The sequence below is a fragment of the Ursus maritimus genome, unplaced genomic scaffold (genome assembly GCF_017311325.1).
Source record: "Ursus maritimus isolate PB19 unplaced genomic scaffold, ASM1731132v1 scaffold_33, whole genome shotgun sequence".
Taxonomy (NCBI): Eukaryota; Metazoa; Chordata; class Mammalia; order Carnivora; family Ursidae; genus Ursus; species Ursus maritimus.
In genome coordinates, this window is record NW_024425897.1 from 4,836,255 (window position 1) to 4,861,504 (window position 25,250).

Genomic DNA, 25,250 nt, shown 5'->3' on the forward strand with positions numbered 1-25,250 from the left:
TTACAAAGATACTGAACAAAGAGAAAAAAAGAACATCTGGAAATTATTACTATCTGGTCTTATCTTGGGCACATACATTGGTACCAGATTTGTCCCTACTCTGAAACAACTCTATCAATGTGAAGAGTAGAAGATGCCAAGTACCAAATGAGTTCTTTGGGGGAAGGGATGTGGTGGGAGGAAGGGCCCATGGACAAGTGGCCCGGCTCTATGGGGAACTGGAAGCTTGGAATGAGGATGATGGCCTTGTGCTGGACAGTGCTCAGGGTGAGTGCGAGGCAGGTCTCAGCAGGGGAGTGGAGGACCTATGTAAGCCACTGGTCACATTCGTATATACTCAGAGTGTATTTCCTAGATGACAACGGGCTCAGAGTGACCTGGCTTCCAGAGTGCACCGCCGTTGTGTTGTTGCTATACTCACAAGCAGAAGGGGCTATCAAAATCAAGTGTTCAGGCTGGACAGCCCACATTTCCTGACAGGATGATTTATCTTGAGGTGGGCAAACAGCTTGTGAAGGAAGTGGAGAACCTTGAGGACCCTTAACTGGTAAAACATCCAAAGACACATTGCCACCATGTTTCCCAGAACTGTCAGCTTCACTACAGAGACAGAAAGAGAGAGGGGAAGAGGAAAGAAATTAAAAATGATAAAAAGCTTATGACTAAGGATGTTAACCATTTGCCATGCACTGCAAATGAAATACCATGTTTTCTAACCAACGTTTTACTGTGATGTTTTACTTTTTGGTTGTACAGAAGTTGTGTATTAAAATATTATATTTCTGTTTTCAAAAAGATAAAAAGCCAGACTGTATCATATTTTTATATTAATTCTTCATAAATCTAAAAACATTTAGATAAAACTAAAAGTGCATTATGGAATATACTGTGTATGTTTCATGGAATAAAAATTCTTCACTGTGTATTCTTTTTTTTTTTTTATTCATTCGACAGAGACAGCCAGCGAGACAGGGAACACAAGTAGGGGGAGTGGGAGAGGAAGAAGCAGGCTCCCAGCGGAGGAGCCTGATGTGGGGCTCGATCCCAGAACCCTGGGATCACGCCCTGAGCCAAAGGCAGACGCTTAATGACTGAGCCACCCAGGAGCCCCTTCACTGTGTATTCTTGAAGTAATGTATAAAAATACAGTATAGGTCAAATATTATTACACGAATCTTTCATTACAATACTCAGTGACTTAATTTCTTTCCTGTCTTGAATTTAGCATGCCATCTGAAGTCTCTTAAAAGATTTACTAGAAAACCACCCAATATTAAGAATTTTTAAAAAACAGAACTTTTAATATATCTATAACTATACAATGATAACTGGTTTCATGATGCTAACAGCAAAGAAAGTCTTCTGGGCAAAATACTATGGTGAGAAATGCTGATAAGGTTTAAGAAGATTTTTTATTAAGTGTTAAAAGTGTTTAGCCTTAGATTACAAAAAATTGTAATTCAAACAAATTTTGTAATCACAGAAGCACATGATTTACTTGCAGTTCAGCTGGGTAGTGCCCGAATTCTCCTACCACACAGCAGAGCTCCATCTTTATTGCAAGTAGACACTCAGCAGACAGAGAGGAATCCTTTCCTCACCCTCTTACCCATTGCCCTCTCACCTGCTCCTTTTCCAATCAGACCTCTACCGCCTCACAGACAGAGATATAATGGAGGTACCAGCCAAAAGTCAGAAACAATTTTTTGAAAATTATAAAGCTGCTTCTTAGCTGTTTAGTTTCTTAAGACCAGCCCCTCACAATTTAAGTGGTATTTAATATAATTTTTAATCTATATAACTATTATCTTTAATTCTTTGATTGAATATCTTAGAAAAGAATTATCATTAAAAGTATAGGGATCCTTTTGGGGCGCCTGGGTGGCTCAGTCGTTAAGCATCTGCCTTAGGCTCAGGGCGTGATCCTGGAGTCCTGGGATCGAGCCCCACATTGGGCTCCTCCGCTGAGAGCCTGCTTCTTCCTCTCCCACTCCCCCTGCTTGTGTTCCCCCCTCTCTCACTGGCTGTCTCACTTTCTGTCAAATAAATAAATAAAATCTTAAAAAAAAAAAAAGTATAGGGATCCTTTTAATATATTATTGAATTCAGTCTGCTAATATTTTGTTGAAGATTTCTGCACCTGTGTTCATTAAGGATACTGACGTGTAATTTTCTTTTTTTATGGTGTTTTGCCTGGTTTCGGTATCAGGGTAATGCTGGCGCCATAAAATGAATTTAGAAGCCTTCCTTCCTCTTTTATTTTTTGGAATAATTTGAGAAGGATAGATACTACTTAAGTACAGCAAAGGAAATCGTCAAGACAAAATGAAAAGGCAACCTACTGAAAGGGAGAGGATACTTGCAAATCATTTATCTGATAAGAAGTTAATATCCAGATGATAGAAAGAACTTAAACAACTCAGTATCAAAAAAATTAATAGCCGATTAAAAAAATGGGCAGAGGACTTGAATAGACATTTTCCCAAAGAAGACATACAGATGACCAATAGGCACATGAAAAGATGCTCAACATTACTAATCATCGGGGAAGTATAAATCAAAACCACAAGAAATCACCTCACACCTCTCAAATCAGCTATTATAAAGACAACGAATGAGTGTTAGCGAAGATGGAGAGCAAAGGGGACTGCGGGTGGGAATGCAAACTGGAGCAGCCCCTATGGAAAATAGTATGGAAGTTCCTCAAAAATTGAAAATAAAGCTACCATATGATCCAGCAATTCTACTCTAAGTATTTATCCAAAGAAAATGAAAATACAAATCTGAAGAGATATATGCATCCCTATGTTCACTGCAGCATTATTTAAAATAGCCAAGATATCGACACAACCTATGTCCAGGAGAGATGAATGGATAAAGATGTGGTTTATATACCCAGTGGAATATTAGTCATAAAAAAGAATGAAATCTAACCATTTGTGACAACATGCACCTAGAGGGTATTATGCTAAATGAACTAAGTCAGACAGAGAAAGACAAATACTAAATAATTTCACGTATATGTGGAATCTAAAAAACAAAATGAACGAACAGACAAAACAAAACAGAAACAGACCCTTAGACACAGAAAACAAACTGGTGGTTGCAGGAGGCGGGGAGAGGGGCTGGGTGTGGGTGAAATAGGTGAAGGGAATTAAGAGGTACAAACTTCTAGCTATAAAATAAACAAATTACGGGGATGTAATATACAGCATAGGGAATACAGTCAATAATATTGTAATAACTTTGGTGACAGATGGTAACTAGACTTATTGTGGGGACCACTTCATAATGCATATGCTGTACATCTGAAACTAAAAGGATACTGCATATGAGTTATACTCTAATAAGATTTTTTATTTTTTTGTTATTTTTTTAAGTATAGAGAGGAGGGCAAGCTGGAATGAGTTGGAGGCACTAGGTAGGTGTGTTAGCTCTCAGTTGGTGGCTGAGACTTTCAGAGAACTCTGTCAGTACGAGTTGGCTACACTGTGCCACAGAGACAGCCCATGTGATGAGAAGAGTGGTTAAAAACAGTAGAATTGAGTAAATGCAAATGTACTGAGGATGATGAAGCCAGGATTCTCAATACTGGAAATATCAGTGTGAACTCATGATTTCCACATATTTAGAAACAGATATGGGTACATGTGGATTTATATACAAATACATACATTTCCTAGCTCTGTCCACGAGGGGTCCTAGAAGTAGTAACACCTGAAAATCAACAGCACACTTACTACTCACATCCCGGTTTCTTTCTTTTTTTTTTAAAGATTTTATTTATTTATTAGACAGAGATAGAGACAGCCAGTGAGAGAGGCAACACAAGCAGGGGGAGTGGGAGAGGAACAAGCAGGCTCATAGCGGAGGAGCCTGATGTGGGGCTTGATCCCATAACGCCGGGATCACGCCCTGAGCCGAAGGCAGACGCCCAACCGCTGTGCCACCCAGGCGCCCCTCACATCCCGGTTTCTAATACTATTCTCTACTAAAAGGAATCAGGACTTCTATTCCAGGCCTGGGACAGGGAAAGTATACGTCACACCTAGAATATCCACTGTGCCAGTGAATAATGAGCCAGGTTAAGCGACCAATTAATACTGAATCCAGCAGTCCACCCTGATACAAGTAAGTACACAAAAGAGGGTAAAGTAAATCTCTTCCTCATTGTGGAAAGACAACTAGTAAATGTAGAAACACAGAATCAGAAAATCACCATTTGGTAAATAAGACAGTACTGATATGATTCAGGCAATAATCATCACTGGGTACTACAAGTGTGATAAGATAACTCATTATCTCTAAGGATTTCCCTTTAAGACATTTATTAACTACAGTAGAGAAACCGGCAGACCCCACTTTAAGCAGTAAAAACATTTCTAGTAATGGGACAAATCAGCATTGTTTACCACCGGAGAAGATGCACTGAGAAAACAGCATCATTTCTGTGGCGTGAGGGACATTTATAAAATAACTGGACTATACTCTACAAAAATATCAAGGTCACTGGTATGAAAAGGGTTAGCAGCTGGCCTGCAGCCCTTTTTCCCTTTTACTAGGGAATGCCCAGGAAAAAAAAGGATGACTTGGTCAAATCCCCTCGTGATCTTCCTAATGACATCTCCCAGCAAACACACTAATTTACTTTTCTACGGAATGCTTGTAACAGGATGTTCCTGGTCTGTCTAGAATTGGTTATGGTAAAGAAATCTGAAATTTATGAATTTATGTGGCATAGTTGAAAAGATATCACATAATGTATGTAATTACACAAGTATAAAATAGAGAGCTTTTGTAATTGAAACAGCGCCCCCTTTTGTGTAAGCATCGTATCATCACACGCACAACTTCGAGATCTTGCATTAAATTTGAACCAAAGTAGAGTATTAAGTGTTGCAAAAAAAAAAAAAAAAAAAAAAAAAAAAAAAAAAGATGCCTAGAAAGCATCATCAGCAATCCCGATTTCCTCATGTTTTCACCTAAAATTATTACTAACTCTTAGTTCTGGATAATATCTTTAGTTCTGGGGCTCTGATTTGATGACCCAACCCCTCTGTGTTCTGTCATGAAAGAAGGATGGACAGACCGAGGAAGTGTTCTATATTGAAAAAGGGTAAAGAAGACAGGCTAACTAAATGTAATGTGTGATCTCAGATTAGATTCGGGACCAACGAGGAAGTTTCTTGCTTATTTCTTTGATTTAACTATAAAGGACTTTATTAGGGAACTGGGGAATTTGCATGGAATCTATGGACTAGATGTTAGCACTTTAACAATACTAAGGTCCTAATTTTGATGGGTTTCCTATAGCTTTTTAGGAGAAGGTGTGTGTTTTTAGAAAAATTAGGACAAACTGGTCATCATGCCCGCAACTTACTCTTAAATGACTCAGAAAAAAGTTGTGTATACATAAAGAATAATAAGGTAAATGTGGTAAAATGTCAGCAACTGAGGAATCTCAGTGAGGGTAGTATATGTTCTATTTTTAAACTTTTCTGTAAATTTGAAATTATTTCAACTTAAACTAAACTATAAAGATGAAATAAACATTTTGGGAGGCAAAAGAGTACAGAGAAAAGATCAGCTCTAATTAAATTATCTTGAAATCTGGTGAAAGATGTTTTGTCTGTTTTACCTTTCAGATTCTAAGCCAGCTTTGGAAGAAGGCTGAAGGAATTCACTGCTACACACGGAATCTCTGAATTCTCCAATTACTGAAAGTATAATTTTACGCATGTTTCCATAAAAGAGCTGAATATCATTAGGCCGCTGGGGAAGATCATACACTGAAATAGAAAATAATGTTTGAAATACATGAATCTTCCCATAATCACACCACAATATAACAGATAACTTACACACTTACAGCCACAGAATATTATTTTCTTAGGTTGGGAGTGAGTGACAATGATATTTACTACTACTGACTAGCATGAAATTATAGGCAGCTCAGGCTCTGGCCTTGAATTTGGCAACTTAGCATCTCTAAACCCTAGTCTCCTCAAGAATATTATAAAATAACAATCTAGCTCAGGGGTTGTTGTGAGCACTAGAGTATGAATACGTTCAAAGTTCCATATGCAACAAGCTGACTGTGGGCCAGGTACTGTTCTAATCCCTTCGTGCATATTAAGCTGGTTGGCTTTCACAACAACTCTTTGAGGTAGGTATATATTATCTCCACTTCAAGGATGAGTAATCTGAAGCACAAAGAGGTTAAGGATATACAATTTATAAGTGGTGGTCTCATAGACATTTAACTTTAGCAAATCTAGAAATCAGGCAATAATATAACTAAATACTGCGATTAATAAAATCGTGCTAGAGTTGAACGTCTCTAGATTAGTCCACCTGAATTTATATATACGAGAAATTTTATAGAACATGCTTGTACTCTACATTTAAGTAAGACATTAAGAGGGGTGCCTGGGTGGCTCAGTCAGTTAAGCATCTGTCTGACTCTTGATCTCAGCTCAGATCTTGATCTCAGTCAGGGTCATGAATTCAAGCCCCACATTGGGCTCCATGCTGGGTGTGGAGCCTACTTAAAAAAATAGTAACACATTAGACATTAAGAATTATACTTTTTAAATGAAAAATTTTTAAAAGAACACGGTACGTGTAAACCGAAATTTATAATAACCAAGATGTCAGACTATAAAAGTTTAAATCAAGTGTGAAAATATTTGCCACAAATCACACATTTTGCAAAAGCAAGATTATAAATACCTGTAATAGTAATGTGTTCAAACAAATGTTATTCAAAATAACCATGTAAAAAGTTCAACTGCAACATTCCCATAGGTGATCTGTTATACTAACCAAAACAAAACAAAGTGGAATTGGTTCTTCCCTTCATCTGGACAATAACTATACCATCTCAAGGAATCTAGTGTTCTAGTGTCCCAGTGACCTAGCTGAAGCCCCAACTCAACCCCATCTCAGAGGGGTGGTCTTGACAGGTTACTTGAGCTCTTGGTTGGGTTTGTCAACACACCCCTTAACATAACACATTTCTTGAATTTCCGTACATGCAGCTCCCTCTCCTTGGAATATCCGTCCCCATTCTGGTCCCCATCTTCTCCATCTTGTCAACTTCTCCTCATTCGTCAAGATACCTCAAGAGTCACCTCATTTTAAATGGGGTTCCCTTTCTCTATATTCTCCAGATTCCTTTTTTTTTTCCTTTAAGATTTTATTTATTTATACGAGAGAGAGCAAGAGAGGAAGAGAGAGCACAGAGGGAGAGGGAGAAGCAGACTCTCCGCTGACAGGGAGCCCGATGCGGGACTCGAGCACAGGAACCTGGGACCGTGACCTGAGCCGAAGGCAGACACTCAACCAACTGAGCCACCCAGGCGTCCCTATATCCTCCAGATCCCTAAACACAGCTCCACCATGGCCCTTTTCATACTACACTTTAATCACCGGTCCTCCCCTTAGTCTGTGAGAACCGAAAGGGCAAGGACTACATCTTTCACCTCTACAGACTGGTACCCTCTACTCTCAATACATGTCCATTCAATCAATAAATGAAATGTTGCCGAATCATGCAACTGTGCCAACTTCTGAACCACTACAACCTCATGTTACCTACTTTTAATCACGGTCTTCAGGATTGTTGTGGTATGTTACTAAGTGCTTCCATCTATAAAGCACAATTTGGTTTAATTCTTTTATTTATTGGGATCTTTCTTACAATGAAGAGAGAAGGAAGGTAAAGTTCAGAGGACAGGCAGTGGCAGACATGGGTCTTGAATTGTTTCAATTCCAAATCCATATTCTGCTCCCTTAACACAACTGCTGACGAGATCCATTTCAAATCTTTTCACTATTTTTAACTAATCCACCCCTACCTTCCCTTTGAGTAGATGATCTAGACTCCTAATTACCAAAAAGATCACAGACTATTTTACATTCCCTCTACACAGGCATAAATATCCTTTTATCATTTCATATTTTAGAAGCAATATATGTTTAACCATTAAAAAACTAGATAACAAAAATGGGGGGAAAAACATTACCACCCGAAATCCTACTACCAGAATATAACAACTGCCAACAGCTGCTGTGTATACTCCTGTAATGTTACCTATGGAGCTGTATTCAATTATTTTTACCATGAGATCTTAATATGTAAACTTTAAAATAATTTTTCTTAATTAATGAAGAGCTTTCTCATGTCATTTTTTTTTTTTTAAGATTTTATTTATTTATTTGACAGAGATAGAGACAGCCAGCGAGAGAGGGAACACAAGCAGGGGAAGTCGGAGAGGAAGAAGCAGGCTCCCAGCGGAGGAGCCTGATGTGGGACTCGATCCCAGAACGCCGGGATCACACCCTGAGCCGAAGGCAGACGCTTAACTGCTGTGCCACCCAGGCGCCCCTCTCATGTCATTTAATATAGAATTATATCATGGTTTTAGTAGCTTCAACATATTCTAGTACATAATTAAACAATGCCCTATTCTTGGACATTTAGGTCACTTCAAACTTCTTGCCGTTATGAACGAAAACTGTGGTGAAAATCTGCCCATTTTTACACAATTTCTATGTCTCAATACATATTTTTTTGTATCAGTAATAAACACCATTAGATGCTTGAAATCGAGCTAAAAATCTAGGCTGGAATTATTTCACTGCTGTCTATTTTGGATTTTTTTTCCCCCCACCATCACATCCTCCATAAATTGCACAGCAGACACAGAAATCTTAAAATGAGTTCGAGTTTGCAGTCATTAAATCTTAAATAGTCATTACTTTGAGTTTAATAATGACCATTCTCCTCCTGTTTATAAGTATATCCATAGACTAGGTGCCACAATACAGTAATAATATCTAACATTTATATAGCAAAGCTCTCTCATTTTATCTTCACGATTCCTTATGGATGAGAAGTTAGATATTGTAGCTCTCATTTACGAAAAAGGAAACTGAATCTCAGGGACATCCAAAGTCATACAGCAGAACTGTGGCTCGAACTCAGCCTGACTCCATAATCTACTACTCTTCTTCTCTATAACACATCACCGGACCTCACTTAATCTTTGGGTCATTTGTAGTAGATAGACATGTTGAAATTCTTACCTTCCGTTACTAGTAACTCATCCTGAAATTTTTCCGCAAAGTCAACGTGCCGCAGCACACTATGTTCTGGAAATACTTGTTCTATAATCCCTGGTTTATGCGACAGGGCTCTGCCAATAGAGATTTTTATTCAAAAATGATTTTACATAAATTAGATTTTCATTAGTGTATTTGGCAAATCTCCCAAACAGCATGCATAATGCATTAGTATATAGATCTCATGTCTTAAATCCTAATATAAGTAATTTTTAAAAGAAAATCTGTTTTGGAAGTTCCCTTCAAAGTTATACATGGTAGTACAGTCATCACGTTCAGTTAAATATTAACATTAAAACAGGAGCTCCCTAAAATAAGAGTAGAAAGAGTAAAATTAGATTCTTTTCAGGTCTTACATTTTCAGTATTTGTGAGAATTTGATCATATGCCAAGAACATGATATAAGTAAGAGATGTCAGAGAGAAACATTTAAATTGCCATATAACTGCATTTACCTGGCCTCTTCTAAAGCATCTCTGAGCTGAGAGAATGGAAATGTAAATTTCTCTGTAATACTCAGATGTTCACAAACAAAGGAAATCTCATTATTATATATATGTGGCAAAGAGGAGTTCTAAAACAATGTGTTGATTTCTATAACCCAGTAGAGAGAAAGGGGGAAAAAAAACCCCAAACCTGGTAATCTAATTCCTACAAATGCCAGTTTCTACATCTAAAATACTTAATTGAGAAACAAAATCAGGTTCAAAGTTGAGCTCTTTACATTGGGTCTATTCCAACATCATGTACCAACCTATCATTCAAGTCTCTTTTTAAATGTTCCAACAATTCTCAACAGATTAAAAATAAAACAATTTCCTATATGTATCAGAACAGAACATAGCCGAGAACAAAGGGCTGGAAGAAGGAAATACTGGCATATGACGTAACCCTCCCCCACAGCGAGCGAATGGTTTCCTACTGACGGACGAAATGTTCTGAGCTTCGCTTGTTTTATATTCAGGCCCTGCGGGCTAGGAAACAAAATTTTATAATACCAGAACTCTGAATTCAACATACAAGAGAGTTACCTACGTTTAAATCACACCGAAATCTAAATGTCTAAATTTGACATTTTTGTGTATTAAACTGTATCTAGAAGTACCAAATTTTCTAGAAGCACACGTGCTAAGCTAGCCAAGTTAAACACCCTACACATTTCTAAATACAACTTAATCCTTTCAAATAATTCACAACATTCCCAGAAATACTACAAATAAGTCAGGTGTGTTTATACACAACATATTCTTTCTGTAGTTCTTAAATCTCTCCTAAAATTGACCTACCCTCATTAGGAAGATCGTCCTATTATGAAGTCTGAGGTGCCTATTTGCATAAAGGAGAAGAGGCACAACACATATGTTAAGAAAAAAAGGCACAATGCAAAAATGGCAGACGGGTTTCCTACACGCATTTCTTCCTCACGTCATGGAGGACTGTCAGCTATATAAATTTTACCAAGGTTTCCATTCACACCGGTTTACTAATAAGTAGCCGAGCATGTTCTGTAACTTTCAAATCCCAAACTATTTTTAAGCCTTCATTATTTCTACTGAATAGTTTCCAACATCATCTAAGATAAGTAACCTACCTTCGATACTGCTGCCTCGAAATTTCATCGCCACCAAAGAAGTATATAGTTGACAGTTCTGTTGTGGTTGTGTAATTGCTCTCTCTGGCTGATGGATTATATATTATAGTAACATCCTGATGCCAAAAAAAAAAAATCAGGAGTAAATATTAAATATTTTTCTTAAGTCACTTCATTGTGAATTAACTATCATGTGAGCCTAAACAGTCAACAGACATGGATGCATATGACAGCATTTCTAAGATCAGATAAGTTATTTCCATTCCTTTATTACTTTCAAATACTTGTTTTTAGCCATAAAATACATAATTCTTAATTTAACCCAAAAATGAGTTCATATTTTTAGTGCAGAGACTTATACTTACTTTTCGTGTTTTTTCTTTGAGCACAAATTTATCTGGAAAAATCCTTAATACTTTAGGATTCAGCAAAACTTTTTTCTGAGAATCCTTAAAACCTACTGCTTTAACAAAAGCTGCCCGAGAGCCAGTGTTATGAACAGAAAAAACAATTCTACTTCCTTTGCCAGGTATTAAGTCATTCACTGTTACCATGTAACTGTCTGATAACTTTTTAACATCTTCCAAAATAAGATTACTTGTTCCTCCATATCCAGACAAAGGTATCTAAAAGGAGAAAATATATACATCCAAAATTAATTTTATGTAAGCAGAAAGCAAAAGATTAAACTACAGCCAGAAAAAAAAAAACCATACAGATTTAATACCATTATTATTCTTTGTGTACCTTGGTTAGTTACCCCACTTCCAATCCAGCATTATATTAAAGAACTCTTAGGACAGAAACAAATCAAAGAGTTGCAAAATTATTTACCCTCCAATAGGCTAAATTATTTCATTATTATATGAGCCAAGCATAGATGATTAAGGAATATGGTATAGATAAACTTGCTTAAGAAGTGTTTAGGGTGAAACATACTGATGTTTGTAATTTACTTTGAAATGCATAAAAAAAAAAAGAGACAAATTGATGGGTGGTGAGATATGTGATCAAAGAGATATAACAAAATGCTAACTGTAGAATCTAAGTGGTAGGGTATGTGAGGGTTCACCATACGATTCTTCCAACCTCCCAATAATTCTCAATTTTGAAAATGAAGTGTATTGGTGAAACAAAATCTATTGTTCTATAATCCTGTTAGCTTTTGATCTACCAAACTGAGAAAGAAGTATGCCAAAGGGACCAAACAGAAGCCAGTAACTTAAACAAATCACAGAGAACAGACCCCCTTTTATTTTGTTTTATTTTTTATTTTTTTTTTTAAAGATTTTATTTATTTGACGGAGAAAGAGAGTACAAGCAGAGGGAGCAGCAGAGGGAAAGGGAGAAGCAGATTCCCCACTGAGCAGGAAGCCTAACTGGGGGCCAGTTTGGCCAGCAGGAAGCCAAAGTGCAGACTGGAGGCAGGCTTTAGGTGCCAACGGGTGCTGTCTCTAAGCCAGGCTCCTTCCACAGGGTTCAGCACTACCAGGAAACAAGGATTCAGAGAATAAAATCTATAAATAAAAATGTAGGAAAATAGGTATGCTGCTGGAAAACAAACTTTCCATATCCTTTAACATGCACTCCTTTAAGGGGCACCTGGGTGGCTCAGTCGGTTAAGCATCCAACTCTTGATTTTGGCTCAGGTCATGATCTCAGGATCCTGGGATCCAGCTCCGAGCTCAGTGGGGAGTCTGCCTGAGATTCTCTCTCTCTCCTGCTCCCTCCCCCAGCTCATGCATGTGTGCTCTCTTTCTCTCTCTCTAAAACAAATAAATAGGGGTGCCCGGGTGGCTCAGTCGGTTAAGCATCTGCCTTCGGCTCAGGTCATGATCTCAGGGTCTTGGGATCAAGCCCCCAGTTAGGCTTCCTGCTCAGTGGGGAATCTGCTTCTCCCTTTCCCTCTGCTGCTCCCTCTGCTTGTACTCTCTTTCTCCGTCAAATAAACAAATAAAATCTTAAAAAAAAATTAAAAAATAGAACAAAATAAAATATCTTTAAATAATACACTCCTTTAAAAATGATCTATCATTCCTAATATTAAGCTGTGTTCCAGTGGCATGTGGGTGGCTCAGTTGCTTAAACGTCTGTAACCTGCTGGGGCGCCTGGGTGGCTCAGTCGTTAGGCGTCTGCCTTCAGCTCGGGTCATGAGCCCAGGGTCCTGGGATCGAGCCCCGCATCGGGCTCCCTGCTCAGTGGGAAGCCTGCTTCTCCCTCTCCCACTCCCCCTGCTTGTGTTCCCTCTCTCGCTTTGTCTCTCTCTGTCAAATAAATAAAATCTTAAAAAAAAAAAAAAGTCTGCAATCTGCTCAGATCGTGGTCTCAGGGCTATGGGATCAAGCCCCGCTCAGGCTCCCTGCTCAGAAGGGAGTCTGCTTCTCCCTTTCCCTCTGCGCTTCCCCCTGTTCACGCCCTCTCTCTCTCAAATAAATAAAATCTTTTTAAAAATAAAATAAAATAAATAAAATAAAATAAAATGTGTTCCAAAGAATGCCTTGCAAACTTGAAAACATCAATAGCTTGAGTTGTGTCATACACTTAAAAGAACACTTTGAAAAATTAAATTTAGGGACCTCCTAAACTGGTATTGGCTTGCCAAAATGAGTAAAGATTGGTAGCATTCTAAAGTGCTTCAGATCTGAAGCGCCTACAAATCCTTCCTCATTCAGAGTGACTCTCGGTAGTTTTGAAAACCAAAACTGTTTCTAATTTCTCTTTCCACAGAAACTTCCCAGTAAATTTTATGTATGAAACTAGAAAATAATGGGAAGAGTTCACTTTTGAAAACACTCAATATAAGTATTCTTCCTGTGTTTCAAAGTCTAAGGAATCGCAAATAACTGCTGAGTAAAAGGTTAAGGAATGATGAAATGAAATCTGACCGATGCTAACAGACCCAAAGATTCAAGAGGAAAAACTGCTCTAGGCGGGGTTTCTGAACCTCGCACTATGGACATCCTGAGCTACACCACTCCTTGGGGTGGGGGCCATCCTGCGCCTTGCAGGAGTTTAGCTGCACCCCTGGCTTCTACTCACTAGATGCCAGTTGCACCCTTTTCCCACCTACAGTTACAACCAAATATGTGTCCACGTATTGCCAAAAGTCCCCTGGAAGGTAAAATAGCCTCTGACTGAGAAGTGCTGCTCTATAGGACTGGAAAGCAGAGGTGGTATGAACACCTAGAGCCTGCACAATAGATAAAAACGGGCTTTGCCGTCAGGCAGTCTGAATTTGAACCCTGGACCACTTACTGCCTTGTAAGATGCAAGATCATGGCAAGCAGCTCTCTAGGTTTGTTTCCTTATGTATGGCATGGAGGCAGTGGTATTATCTCAGTTGTTTTGAAGATCAAGTGTGATAATTCATGCAGGGATGATGAAGAACAGTGCCCGACATATACTCAGCATGCACTAAATGTGTCTTTATTGCAGTCCCATAATGCTTTATGGTACACAAAGCATAATTTCACTTGTTTCTCAGAACCAAACCAGGAAGATAAATGAGTGAAGCACGGCAAGTGGAGATTGATCCGGAGTGAGTGTGAAGAAGAGAGGCAGGGCTACTCCCAATCTCATCACTAGAGTTAAGTGCTCTTCCACCACGGTACCAGGTTCCTCATCTCCACAAACATACAGCAGTGCTGCTGGTCCAAGCCTTCTTGTCAGGTTAATAAAGCCATATTCATCTGTGTACTTCAGGTCCCCATTCAGACCACCTCTGAGAGGACAGGCATCTACGCAGGCAGACTCCCCTAGGATCCTGGTTTGTTTTAAGGGGACATCAGCCTGAACTTCTGCTTGGTGACTGTCAAATCAAATGGTCCTGCCCTAAATCACCAGGGAATTATTAGTTCTCCAGAAATTCTTACTTAAGAATAATCTTAACACCTTGTCTAGTCAACGTGAAACTAATGGAAATATACTCAGCATAGTCTGAAAGACACAGCCCATCTGGTCCTCTCCACAAACTACTTGATTCTTACTTGAAACCAGACTGTCAGGATATGTGGTACTTCAGCATTGTGCCCTCGTCTCACGTAGAAGAATGTTCTTCCTAAAGACGACCACTGACAGCCCCCTTTTTTTTTTTTTTAAAGTAAACCCTACCCCAACGTGGGTCTAAAACTCAGAATCCCAAGATTGAGAGTCACATGCTCTACTGATGACCGAGCCAGCCAGGCACCTGACCACTTATATCTTTAAACAATTTTGCCCACCACAGCTCATGGGGCCAAGTGAAGAGCTCCACAGAGAATATGTCAAGCTTCAGCATCAAACAAAGCTAGATTTGCCATTAAGATCAACTGTTTAAAAAACCGTTTCGGGGGTACCTGGGTGGCTCAGTCAGTTAAGGGTCCAACTCTTGATTTCGGCTCAGGTCATGATCTCAGGGTTATGAGATCAAGCCCCGTGTTGGGATTCTTTCTCCCTCTCCCTCTTCCCATCCCCCCTCCCTGTTCACTCTCTCTCTCTCTCTCTCAAAAAAAACAAAACAACAACAACAAAAAAACCCTACCTTTTAAGCATTGCTAATATTGTAATTCATTACATTCCTTCTCTAACACTAGAAAACGGACCAACATTTTAGTTGTAGCCCCAGAGCCAAAAACTGTGTAGTTTTAAGGTATGCACTTTTACAGAGTGTGTGTTTGACCACCCCATCCTTTCTTTTCTCAATGATTTACCACCTTTATCTCTCACTGCTCTAAATATATCTAAAGAAATGAGTTGAAAGCCTTTTTAAAAATTATGTTGGGAAGAAACAAAATATAAAAAGCTCTCGTCTTTGTATCCCTAGTTCTGGAACAGAGTCTAGTAAACGGTGTCAATAGGTATTTTGCTGAATTGAAAGAACACAATTTACTTGGAAAGTCAGTAACTTAAGCAGTTTGATCTGGTTTCACCAAAACATGTGTTCCTGTAAAGTTGGGTACATTTCAAAATTCTAAACTGAAATGAAACTTAAAGGCATGAGAAGAGACAGCTTCCTACAGGAATACTATGGAGACTGCTTTCATAACACAACACTTGTGCAAAGTACATTAATTACTCCCTAACTTGTTTGTGAAGCGAGGCAATCACCTATTCTGACTTATAAAAAGCAGAGTATACATAATTTACCAATATTAAACAAATAGTGACAACACGTAAGAAACTCCATGGGAGGAAAAAAGCAATAAAATCATCTTACCGAGAACTTAATGCCCGGTTGTGATCGAATTCCCAGTTGTTTAATTTCTAGTTTAGCCAACATACAAGATAATCGAGTAGGTGCAAATAACACAGAGATGTGAATGTCTTCTTTTGGACGCATTCTAATCTCACAGTTACTGGTTAGTCGTTCTTCTGAACCAAAAGTGTGCTGAAGCTACAATTTAAAAACAATCACCATATACAATAAAGCAGGAGCCCGAATCAAACTACACCCAACCCAAAGCTTCCAAGTTGAAGCAGCACACTGTGGTCTACACATGTAAGTGGTCTAAAAGAACACGGAACAGCACCATGTACTCTACAAACCTGAAAGCAGTCCTGGTCTTGTCCTCTAATGAGCAGTCGCAGATGCTGGGTTGTAGATGTACAATTATTCCGTAAAGCTAGCTTCTGAAGCCTAGAAACAATTACACATTGTAAATGTAGATTTCCGCTGTGGATACTGCTGCAACTATAAAACCAAAGCCAATTAAAACTGACCGCACTGTTTAGAGATGGACTGCATTACATATGCCACTTATTAGCAGCCCGGAAAGGTATCTCCAACAGTCCTAAGATTCCACATTTCTGAAAACATACTCAAAACATACTCACCTGGTCAGAGAAACTCTTTGGTTTAATCATCCTCCTATTATAGCTCCTTAGCGGACCTTATTATTTATACTATACATATAAGTCTTATCTGTCTTGTAAAACAATCAAATGAAAATCCAGATTAACAAAATCATTAAGTTGCTAAGTCAATACCGTGCTTAGCTTGAATTCCAAGCTTTCACGGGAACAAGGAGTCCCAGGCACACTGCTTATATTTTTCACTCTAAGAGACTCATTTGTACAAATTACTCTTTTAAACAGTACATTGAATTAACCATACTTTAAAAAAGTTATAATATGCAAGTACAATTGACTTAGGAATAACAGCTGGCTAGTGGTAAAAAAAAAATCCTTCAATCTTTGAAAATACATGAATCCTCTCTTCATTGGGAGAATAGAAAATCATGAGTAAATCTCCATTTTATTCAAATTTTGAATATTGGCAGTTACATTATTTAAACTGTGGTCTATGTCTTGTCCCACTGGGGATAAAGGGGAACGGTTGCTGAGCTTAACCTCAGAATAAAATCTAAGACCTTCCACTATCAGAGTACCCGAGAAAAGCATTCACAGGAACACTGACTGGGAAAGATTTACTGAAAAACAGAATTCCTTTTTTTTTTTTTTAAAGATTTTATTTATTTATTCGACAGAGATAGAGACAGCCAGCGAGAGAGGGAACACAATCAGGGGGAGTGGGAGAGGAAGAAGCAGGCTCATAGCGGAGGAGCCTGACGTGGGGCTCGATCCCATAACGCCGGGATCACGCCCTGAGCCGAAGGCAGACGCTTAACCGCTGTGCCACCCAGGCGCCCCTGAAAAACAGAATTCCTTAAAAGCTTTTATATTTTATCTATTTTTAAAGAAATGTGGTTATCATTTTCAAGCAGTAGAGCTATCAATTTGGGGGGGTTCAGTGTCTAGTTTTAAAAAGGAACTATACAAAATAAAAAGGGTTAACTTCTTTATTATATAGGGTCCACACAAATTAATAAGAAAAAAATACTAAACCCTAACCAACAAATAGCCAAAGTACATACACAGATTTATGCGAGAGAAACCTGAATGAATGAATGAATGAATGAATGAATGAATGAAAATATGGAAAAATGCAGAACTTCAAAAATCCAAAAACATTGGAATAAAATAAACACTGTGTTTATTTATTTATTTATTTATTTATTATGGTATGTTAGTCACCATACAGTACTTTAGTTTTTGATGTAGTGTTCCATGATTCATTGTTTGCATATAACACCCAGTGCTCATTGCAATATGTGCCTTCCTTAATACCCGTCGCCTGGCTAACCCATCCCTCCATCCCTCTCCCCTCTGAAACCCTCAACCTGTTTCCTGGAGTCCATAGTCTTTCACAGTTCCTCTCCCCCTCTGATTTCCCCCCTTCAGTTTCCCCTTCCTTCGCCTAATGTCCTCCATGCTATTTCTTATGTTCTATATATAAGTGAAACCATATGATAATTGTCTTTCTCTGCTTGACTTATTTCACTTAGCATAATGCTCTCCAGGTCCATCCATGTCGATGCGAATGGTGGGTATTCATCCCTTCTGATGGTTGAGTAATACTCCACACTATATATGGACCACATCTTTATCCATTCTAGTCTGTTGAAAGGCATCTCAGCTCCTTCCACAGTTTGGCTATTGTGGACATTGCTGCTACGAACATTGGGGTGCATGTGCCCCTTCTTTTCACTACATCTGTATCTTTGGGGTAAATACCCAGTAGTGCAATTGCTGGGTCATAGAGTAGCTCTATTTTTAACTTTTTGAGGAACCTCCACATTGTTTTCCAAAGTGGCTGTACCAACCTGCATTCCCACCAACAGTGTAAGAGGGTTCCCCTCTCTCCACATCCTCTCCAACATTTGTTGTTTCCTGCTTTGTTAATTTTTGCCATTCTAACTGGTGTAAGGTGGTATCTCAATGTGGTTTTGATTTGAATTTCCCTGATGGCTAATGATACTGAACATTTTTTCATGTGTCTGTTGGCCATTCATATGTCTTCTTTAGAGAAGTGTCTGTTCATGTCTTCTGCCCTGAAATACCACTTTAGACCACTTTATCCTTAGAAAATATGATTTTAATTTATTATCATTTCTATCTATAATTGAGGCAAAACCCATTACTCAATGAGAACACCGCCCCCCCGCCCCCCACTATATATGATTTTTTTCCTCTTTACTCTAACCTCTCCCAGCATTTACTGGGTCACAGCCTCTGACTGCTTCGTAGGACATTTCTAATGGACAGAAAATAGGAAGATCTCTTTCTAAGCAGACAGAACACCACTTTATCATAAACTCTGCTGCAACATCTTTACAAAGGAGTAGCACAAGATACTTGGAGTGGAAAAAATCATTCTGTGCAAGACACTACAATGGAGATAAGGGGACTACAGAAACTCAAGTCCATAGTTTAGCTAGGCAGGCACTGCACCACATACTGTGCATACATTAGCATGCTTCCTATGGAGCTACTGCCTTCAGCAAGCCAACTTTTAGCCACCAGGTGCTGGTGCTAAGCATCCAAGGACTACGGTAGTGTCCTTCTCACATGACTGGCAAGCTCCTCCAGGCTGAGGTAAGACACCTAGCCAACTATAAACAGGGGGCATGACAGCTCTTCAGGTCAATTCCCTGTGCAGGCATGGGGCTTACACTTCCATCTGTTGGACTAGAAGGCAGTCCACGTATCTCCATGAGGAAGGGAAGCCAAGAAATAAAGAAGGACAGCCTGAAGTCCCTTCACTCAAGTGAGTGACAGGGAAAAAGTGCCACTGACAAGTCCAGAAGTATGCACAAGACAGTGCCCCCATTTTCAACTTAACTAATGTAATTTATTTTTTAAAAAAAGTTTAGCACACATTAATTTTGTTTCAGATAAGTTGTAAGATTTTAGGATGTTATGGCATCTGGAGCAGCTAGATTTTAAGATTTCTACCATATTGATCAATTGCTGCAAATTTTATCACAGGCGGGGAATTCTGTCAGGAACAACACAAGGATGATGATGACTCTTATTGAGCTCTCTTCTGCCTTTGATTAAAGGAAAGAACAATAATAGAGTAAGCTGTTTATCAATGGAGACACTCAAGAACTGATGCTTGCCAGAGTCTGCTCTGTATGGTTGACTATGGTTGCCAGGGCATACTGGAGAGTGAATTTTCTCTTCCTTTTACTTAGACATCAATGGCTGATCTGAACAGCTAAGTTATTTTGGCCACCTTCCACAACACAGAACTTCAAGGTCTCAATCACTATTTGTACATATACTGGAGTAGACCACAAATTAATGTTTCAAGGAGAAATCTGGCATACAGGACATTGTTCAGGTTCAACTGTACAGAACTGGAAAAATCCTCTCTACAGCAACATGCCCTTGTTCAGCCCTTCCTTTCAATGTGTATTCCATCTTAACTGGCTACAAAAGGCATATGACATGACCAACAAAAGGAGCTACTAAAGAGGGCACAATACCTCAAACCCCCTGCCATTCAGGATTTTTTAAAGGTCTAGCGGAGAGAATCTTTACTGAGAGCTGCTTAAAGACACACAGCCCACCCTTCTTCTAGGGGCCTAAGCTGTCTCAGTCAAGCCACCACATGCTTTAGTACCCAAACAACACCGTTAGCTGAGTGTTCACATGTGACGTGTCCAGACTGGACTGAGTACCTCAAAGGGGGAGCATCCTGATAGGGGTATTTCCTGTGACGTTGTTTGACTTTGAGACTCACTATACTGTATGGATCTCTCTTTAAAAGGACCCTGGAAGAAACACCTTCCTGAAGTCTGTAGCAGGAACAGCTATACTCTCTCCCACAGTAACTGGTTTGTTTTTAACCTTTGAACACTGTGACTTGTTCCAGGATGATGGGGGAAGGGTCAGAACCAAGACCCACATCAAGGCAAGTGTACAGGGTCTGCAGGTGAGCCTTTGGGCACTACCGTTATGGTGACCATGTCTTATTTTCCCCCAGCAGTCAGCCCTCAACTGTTTTTATCTTCCTGTGTCTTTTTGAAAACTGCTTTTGGAACGAGACAAGGTACATATGACTACATGGACGGTTAAGCAGATGTATGAACTCTATAAAGTAGGGAGGTTCAATCTGATGCTTTTTGCACTGACAAAACTATAATTTTAAAGAAGTACCTATCGTACAGACTCAGCCAGACGTTTCTTATCTCTCAGGTGCCACAGAAATGTATGGGTAAAACATTTAGGTCAAACACAAAAATGCAAAATAGGGAAGAGGAAACACTGAAGTTTAATCATTACTAGGTTATTAATTAGTGATATTTGAGGCTGGTAAAAAACATTTTAGCTATGTTGCTAAGCTTATGAAAGGAAAAATATTTTACCATACTATATATTATGTGCCAATTTATTAACTTAAGAGTTCATATTCAAAATGTATAAATCAAAGTACACATAAAAATAAGATTCAAGATGTAATTCACATTAAACTATGACAGAATATATCTCCTCTATTAAAGACTCCTTATACTCAAGTACAAAGAATTTACCAACTACTTTGTAAACTCCTTAAGCTGAATGCAAGGTGTCCGATTATTTTTTCTTCCTACCTTTCGACAGGGCTTTCCAGAGAGAACAAAGAAACTTAATTGCTTAAATTTGGTAATCAGCAGCGAAAAGAGCTTAAGAAAACGGAAACTTATTTTTTTGGATTGCAGAGGTGAAAATTTTAATTAAAACATTCTGAATGAATGATAGGAAGATTAAGGAATAGAAGACAGCTTTATTTCAACTCCAAAAACATTAACGTGGTCATAATTATCACAGTGGAGACTAACGCTAGGTAATGTCAGCAGAATCTTCACGTGCAGAGGCTGCTACATGCATACTTACTGCGTTCTACCCAGAGGGACACCCCCCCAGGCCAGAAACTGCTTGTTGGACAAAATCGATGGAACATCTGAGCAGCAAGAGCCAGGCGTCAGAGGTTTATTTCCTGAAGAAACCACTTCACCTTTTAACGCCACTTCATACTGAGGTCCAAATGGCTGCACGAATATTTTTAAGATCCTAACAAAGAAAACCATCTAAGTTGAATGTCCTGAATTCAATTTTATTGGCATCTATTCCCCACAGGCTTCCTTTGTCCCAAGAGACGGAACTGGGTGCTGAGGATACAATGACATTCGCACCCTTAGAGCTTACATTACAGAGAAGAATACAGACAAGGAGACAGTCACAGTACCATCTACGTAACAGGAGAGGGGAAGTTCACGGGGCCACAGGAGTATTACCAACTACTACTTATGAGGAGTTTGGGAGGAGCTGAGGAAAGTTCCTAGATGAAAGAGTTAACCAGTGAAGTTGCGGGCACGCACTCCAGGCACAAGTATTCACGTCTGTGCAGGCCGGCTGTTTTCTGTCAGGTCACAGGAGCAGACTGAGCGCACTAAGGCATTCTGTAACCCAGGTGGAGGGCAGGCCACGTGTGTCTCAGGACAACATGCTCTGTTTACGAATCACAATGCTGCTCTGACCACTATCCGGTAATATTCACGTATGATTTGGGCACCAAAATGTCACAAACCTGGAGAAGGGGCGGGGTGGGGTTGGGAGTGGGTAAGCATCTTAAACTAACAGCCACTGGCAATGGTTTCCTTGGAGAGCAAGGAAAGGTTACTGAGAAACATCAAGACCGACATTTTATATTTACTTTTGTCAGAATATACTTGAAAATAGTAATTACTTAATTTTTAGTCAGCTGGTTATAAAGGAGTTTTAGTAAAAAAAAGAAGAAAATCTGAGGCAAAAAGAGGTTAAACAGAGCTTTATTATCTATTAGGTGAGATAAAACATGTACTCTATCATTCTGGCTATGGACTGAAGCATATTGGCTGTTTTGAGAGAAGAGTAAAAACTTGTCATTATAAATAATTTTATATTACCTTTCCTCACAGGCTTTGGGGTCCTTTGGAGTAAATGTAACTGTAACTTCGTGTTCTTCTCCAGGTTTAAGGAACAGATTCTCTGGATCCACTGAAAAGTGACTTCCTTGATCTGGGATCTAAATATTTATACAATTATAACTAAATGCCGACTTAGGCAAATGTGGTTTTTACTCCGTTACTCTCATTTTTTCATTTACTCTGATAGGTTATTTTTCCCTTCTGCCTTCTCTGTCACTGCCCCGCCTTGTCTTATTCTCTTGGAAAGGGCACTTCCTCTTCCGTAATAAACTTCATCTCCCACCCCATGACATTCCATGACATTCCTGTCACTAATACCCTCTTGCTCACCCACATGTCTCGGAAATAACGTCTACATATGTGATCACTCTCCTCCACTTCCACCTACCCACAGGATAACACACACATTTTTCAGGAACTAATCTAGAACTTGGTTCTTACATATAGAGCATCAGATGTCAAAATTAAAGTGCCCTGCCATCTATTTCAATCTATTTCATACTAGTGTAACCCCCAGCTTTTAAAGCACTCACATAGGTTCTTCTGTTTGATCCCCATGGCGCTCTGCCAAGGTAGGCAGCTGAGCAACCTTCAGAATGTGAGGAGATACTCAGCCTCACAGTCTGAGGAAATACTACGGCATTGCATTCTGACACAAATTCTTACCTTGATATCTAAGTAAACGTTAATATTCCCAGCATTTTTCAAAGGTAAGTGCTGCTTTGTTGAGGAAGCCATACTGGCAAACAAGTGCATAGTCTAGAGGATGGGGTAAAACCGACATTTTAAATAATGTCACAATTAGAATGAAATCAACCTGAACATAAAATCATGGCAAAAAGAAGAGTTTAGGGTACCTGTAAGTCTTTTGGAGCGTGTATCCTAGCTATTCCTGTTCTTGCTTGAAGACCAACACTTTTAATGACTGGTGTAGGGTTTGGGCTATCAACTTCTATATCGATTCTTGCCAAGAACTCTTCTGCTGAGTCTAAAATCTCTATAAAAGTTCATTCTTTTAGTTCAGAGACCAGAGAGTTATTTAATTCTAAATGCCTCATGTGGTCCAACGCTATGTCCTCAGAGGTCACGAGAAATTCTAAGCAAGATGACCTTTTAAAGAATTCAAACAGGGATAGAAATGCGTGGAGGGGAAAGGAGAAAAGAAAGAAAACATCCAACTGGTAGATGTGATAAAAATCAGCGAACAGAAAAGATCCCAAAAAGTTTTCAGTGGTACTCGCTGGGGTTACCCATACATGGGTTTGACCCAAAACAGCATGCATGCTCTCTGCCCCATTTAAAAAAAAAACATAAAATATTTGACAAATTACTCAAAGTATTCACATTTACTGATGAAGGAAATATGCCTTAACTTTGTGGTTTATTTAGCTACAGAGTAAAGCAATTCCCAAAAAACATACACATGATACCTGAAGAAGTGATCCGTTTCCTTGGACTATGGAAAAGAACCCAAATGATCAGAAATTCTGGATCCTGTAAAATAAAATAAAATAAAATAAAATTTACACTAGCATTAAGGTTTAAGTCTTAATGAAAGATAAGCTGTTTGGAAACTTAACTTCCTCTTTAATTCAAAGCCAGTGCTGCAACCCCCCCAGCTTACCTGTCCATCATAACTGGCAGGCATCATGTGGTTGACCACAGAAGGAGCTGCCAGCTGAGCAATCACGTCAACATATGGAGCTGTTTTCAGAGAAGCATGGACGGGTGCCTTGGAAAACGTGAAGCAGCGCCAGGCTACGGCGTTCTGTTCAGAAATAGAAGAATCCGTTTCAATAAAGCCAATAGTACAATGTTGGTGTGATGTTAAATCTGTTGACAGAATCCTTAACAAAAAAATTTACTGCCGTAAGAAAAATTAATCAAGAATGATATCAGGAGTGTACAATTCCCAATCAATGTGCTCTGTAAAGTTTCTTACTGTATGTTAGTACTTACAGCATTAATAACAAGTCTGATTGGCACAGTGGCATGAGTCTTGTTTATCAATTTTAATGGCAGAGCCTTCCAGCCACCGTAAGTCAAGTCGCCAAAATCAAGAACATCTTTCTTTTCTGTTTCTACCTAATTATGAAAGAAAAGACTGATTTCTAAAAAGCAATATATCAACAAATACCACAGCTTATATTCACATCACTGTTCTTTACAGCCACAAATAGTCAGCATTCAATGTAAACTTACCTAAGCTTCCCTAGGCCATTTACGACTGTTATTTTCTACAAAAATAAATGTTAAATTCTCTGTTTGAGGTAGTCTATGTATCCAAATATAAACTATAGAACAAAGCAATACATTTGTTGTTGCTACTTTGAAAAGACTGTTAGATCTTAAGACAAACTGACAATAAGCTTCCCTTCAACGAGCTATGAGTTCTATTATTATACAATTTTAGCTTCTCAATTCCCTTCAAAATATATGTTGGCATTTTCAGATTTAGTCCAAATTTCTGACAAAACTGAAAATGTTTAAAAGGATATCAAAATAGACCTATCAAAAGTTTAAAATGAGTGCCTGTCATCATGACAGATGACTTCTTTAAACACTGGAGAACCACCTAACATAGACCCCTCACACCCACACATACAGAAATGTTGGATAATATTTAAAATACACATAAATTTCTTTAGCCTGGTCAAATATAAAGGGAAATAAAAAACAGACTTGCAAATGGGAGCTGACTTCCATGGTGGTCCATGAAGGTCTGGGATCAACCCACTCCCAAGGGAGTTGAGCTTCAACA

At 38.9% G+C, this 25,250-nt stretch overlaps 1 protein-coding gene across 1 annotated transcript in view; it reads right to left on the minus strand.

Annotated features, from left to right (window-relative positions):
* The window catches only part of CEP192 (centrosomal protein 192), a 137,062-nt gene that overhangs the window by 21,617 nt on the left and 90,195 nt on the right, over nt 1–25,250 (minus strand). The window contains exons 23-36 of the mRNA XM_040619614.1: nt 24,449–24,574; nt 24,114–24,257; nt 23,920–23,983; nt 23,347–23,486; nt 23,156–23,248; nt 22,469–22,587; nt 21,417–21,593; nt 16,242–16,332; nt 15,913–16,089; nt 11,083–11,343; nt 10,718–10,833; nt 9,091–9,200; nt 5,639–5,789; nt 422–600 (exon numbers count right to left, since the gene is read on the minus strand). Of these exons, the coding sequence (XP_040475548.1) occupies nt 422–600; nt 5,639–5,789; nt 9,091–9,200; nt 10,718–10,833; nt 11,083–11,343; nt 15,913–16,089; nt 16,242–16,332; nt 21,417–21,593; nt 22,469–22,587; nt 23,156–23,248; nt 23,347–23,486; nt 23,920–23,983; nt 24,114–24,257; nt 24,449–24,574 (1,948 nt within the window). The remainder of the gene's footprint in view (nt 1–421; nt 601–5,638; nt 5,790–9,090; nt 9,201–10,717; nt 10,834–11,082; nt 11,344–15,912; nt 16,090–16,241; nt 16,333–21,416; nt 21,594–22,468; nt 22,588–23,155; nt 23,249–23,346; nt 23,487–23,919; nt 23,984–24,113; nt 24,258–24,448; nt 24,575–25,250) is intronic.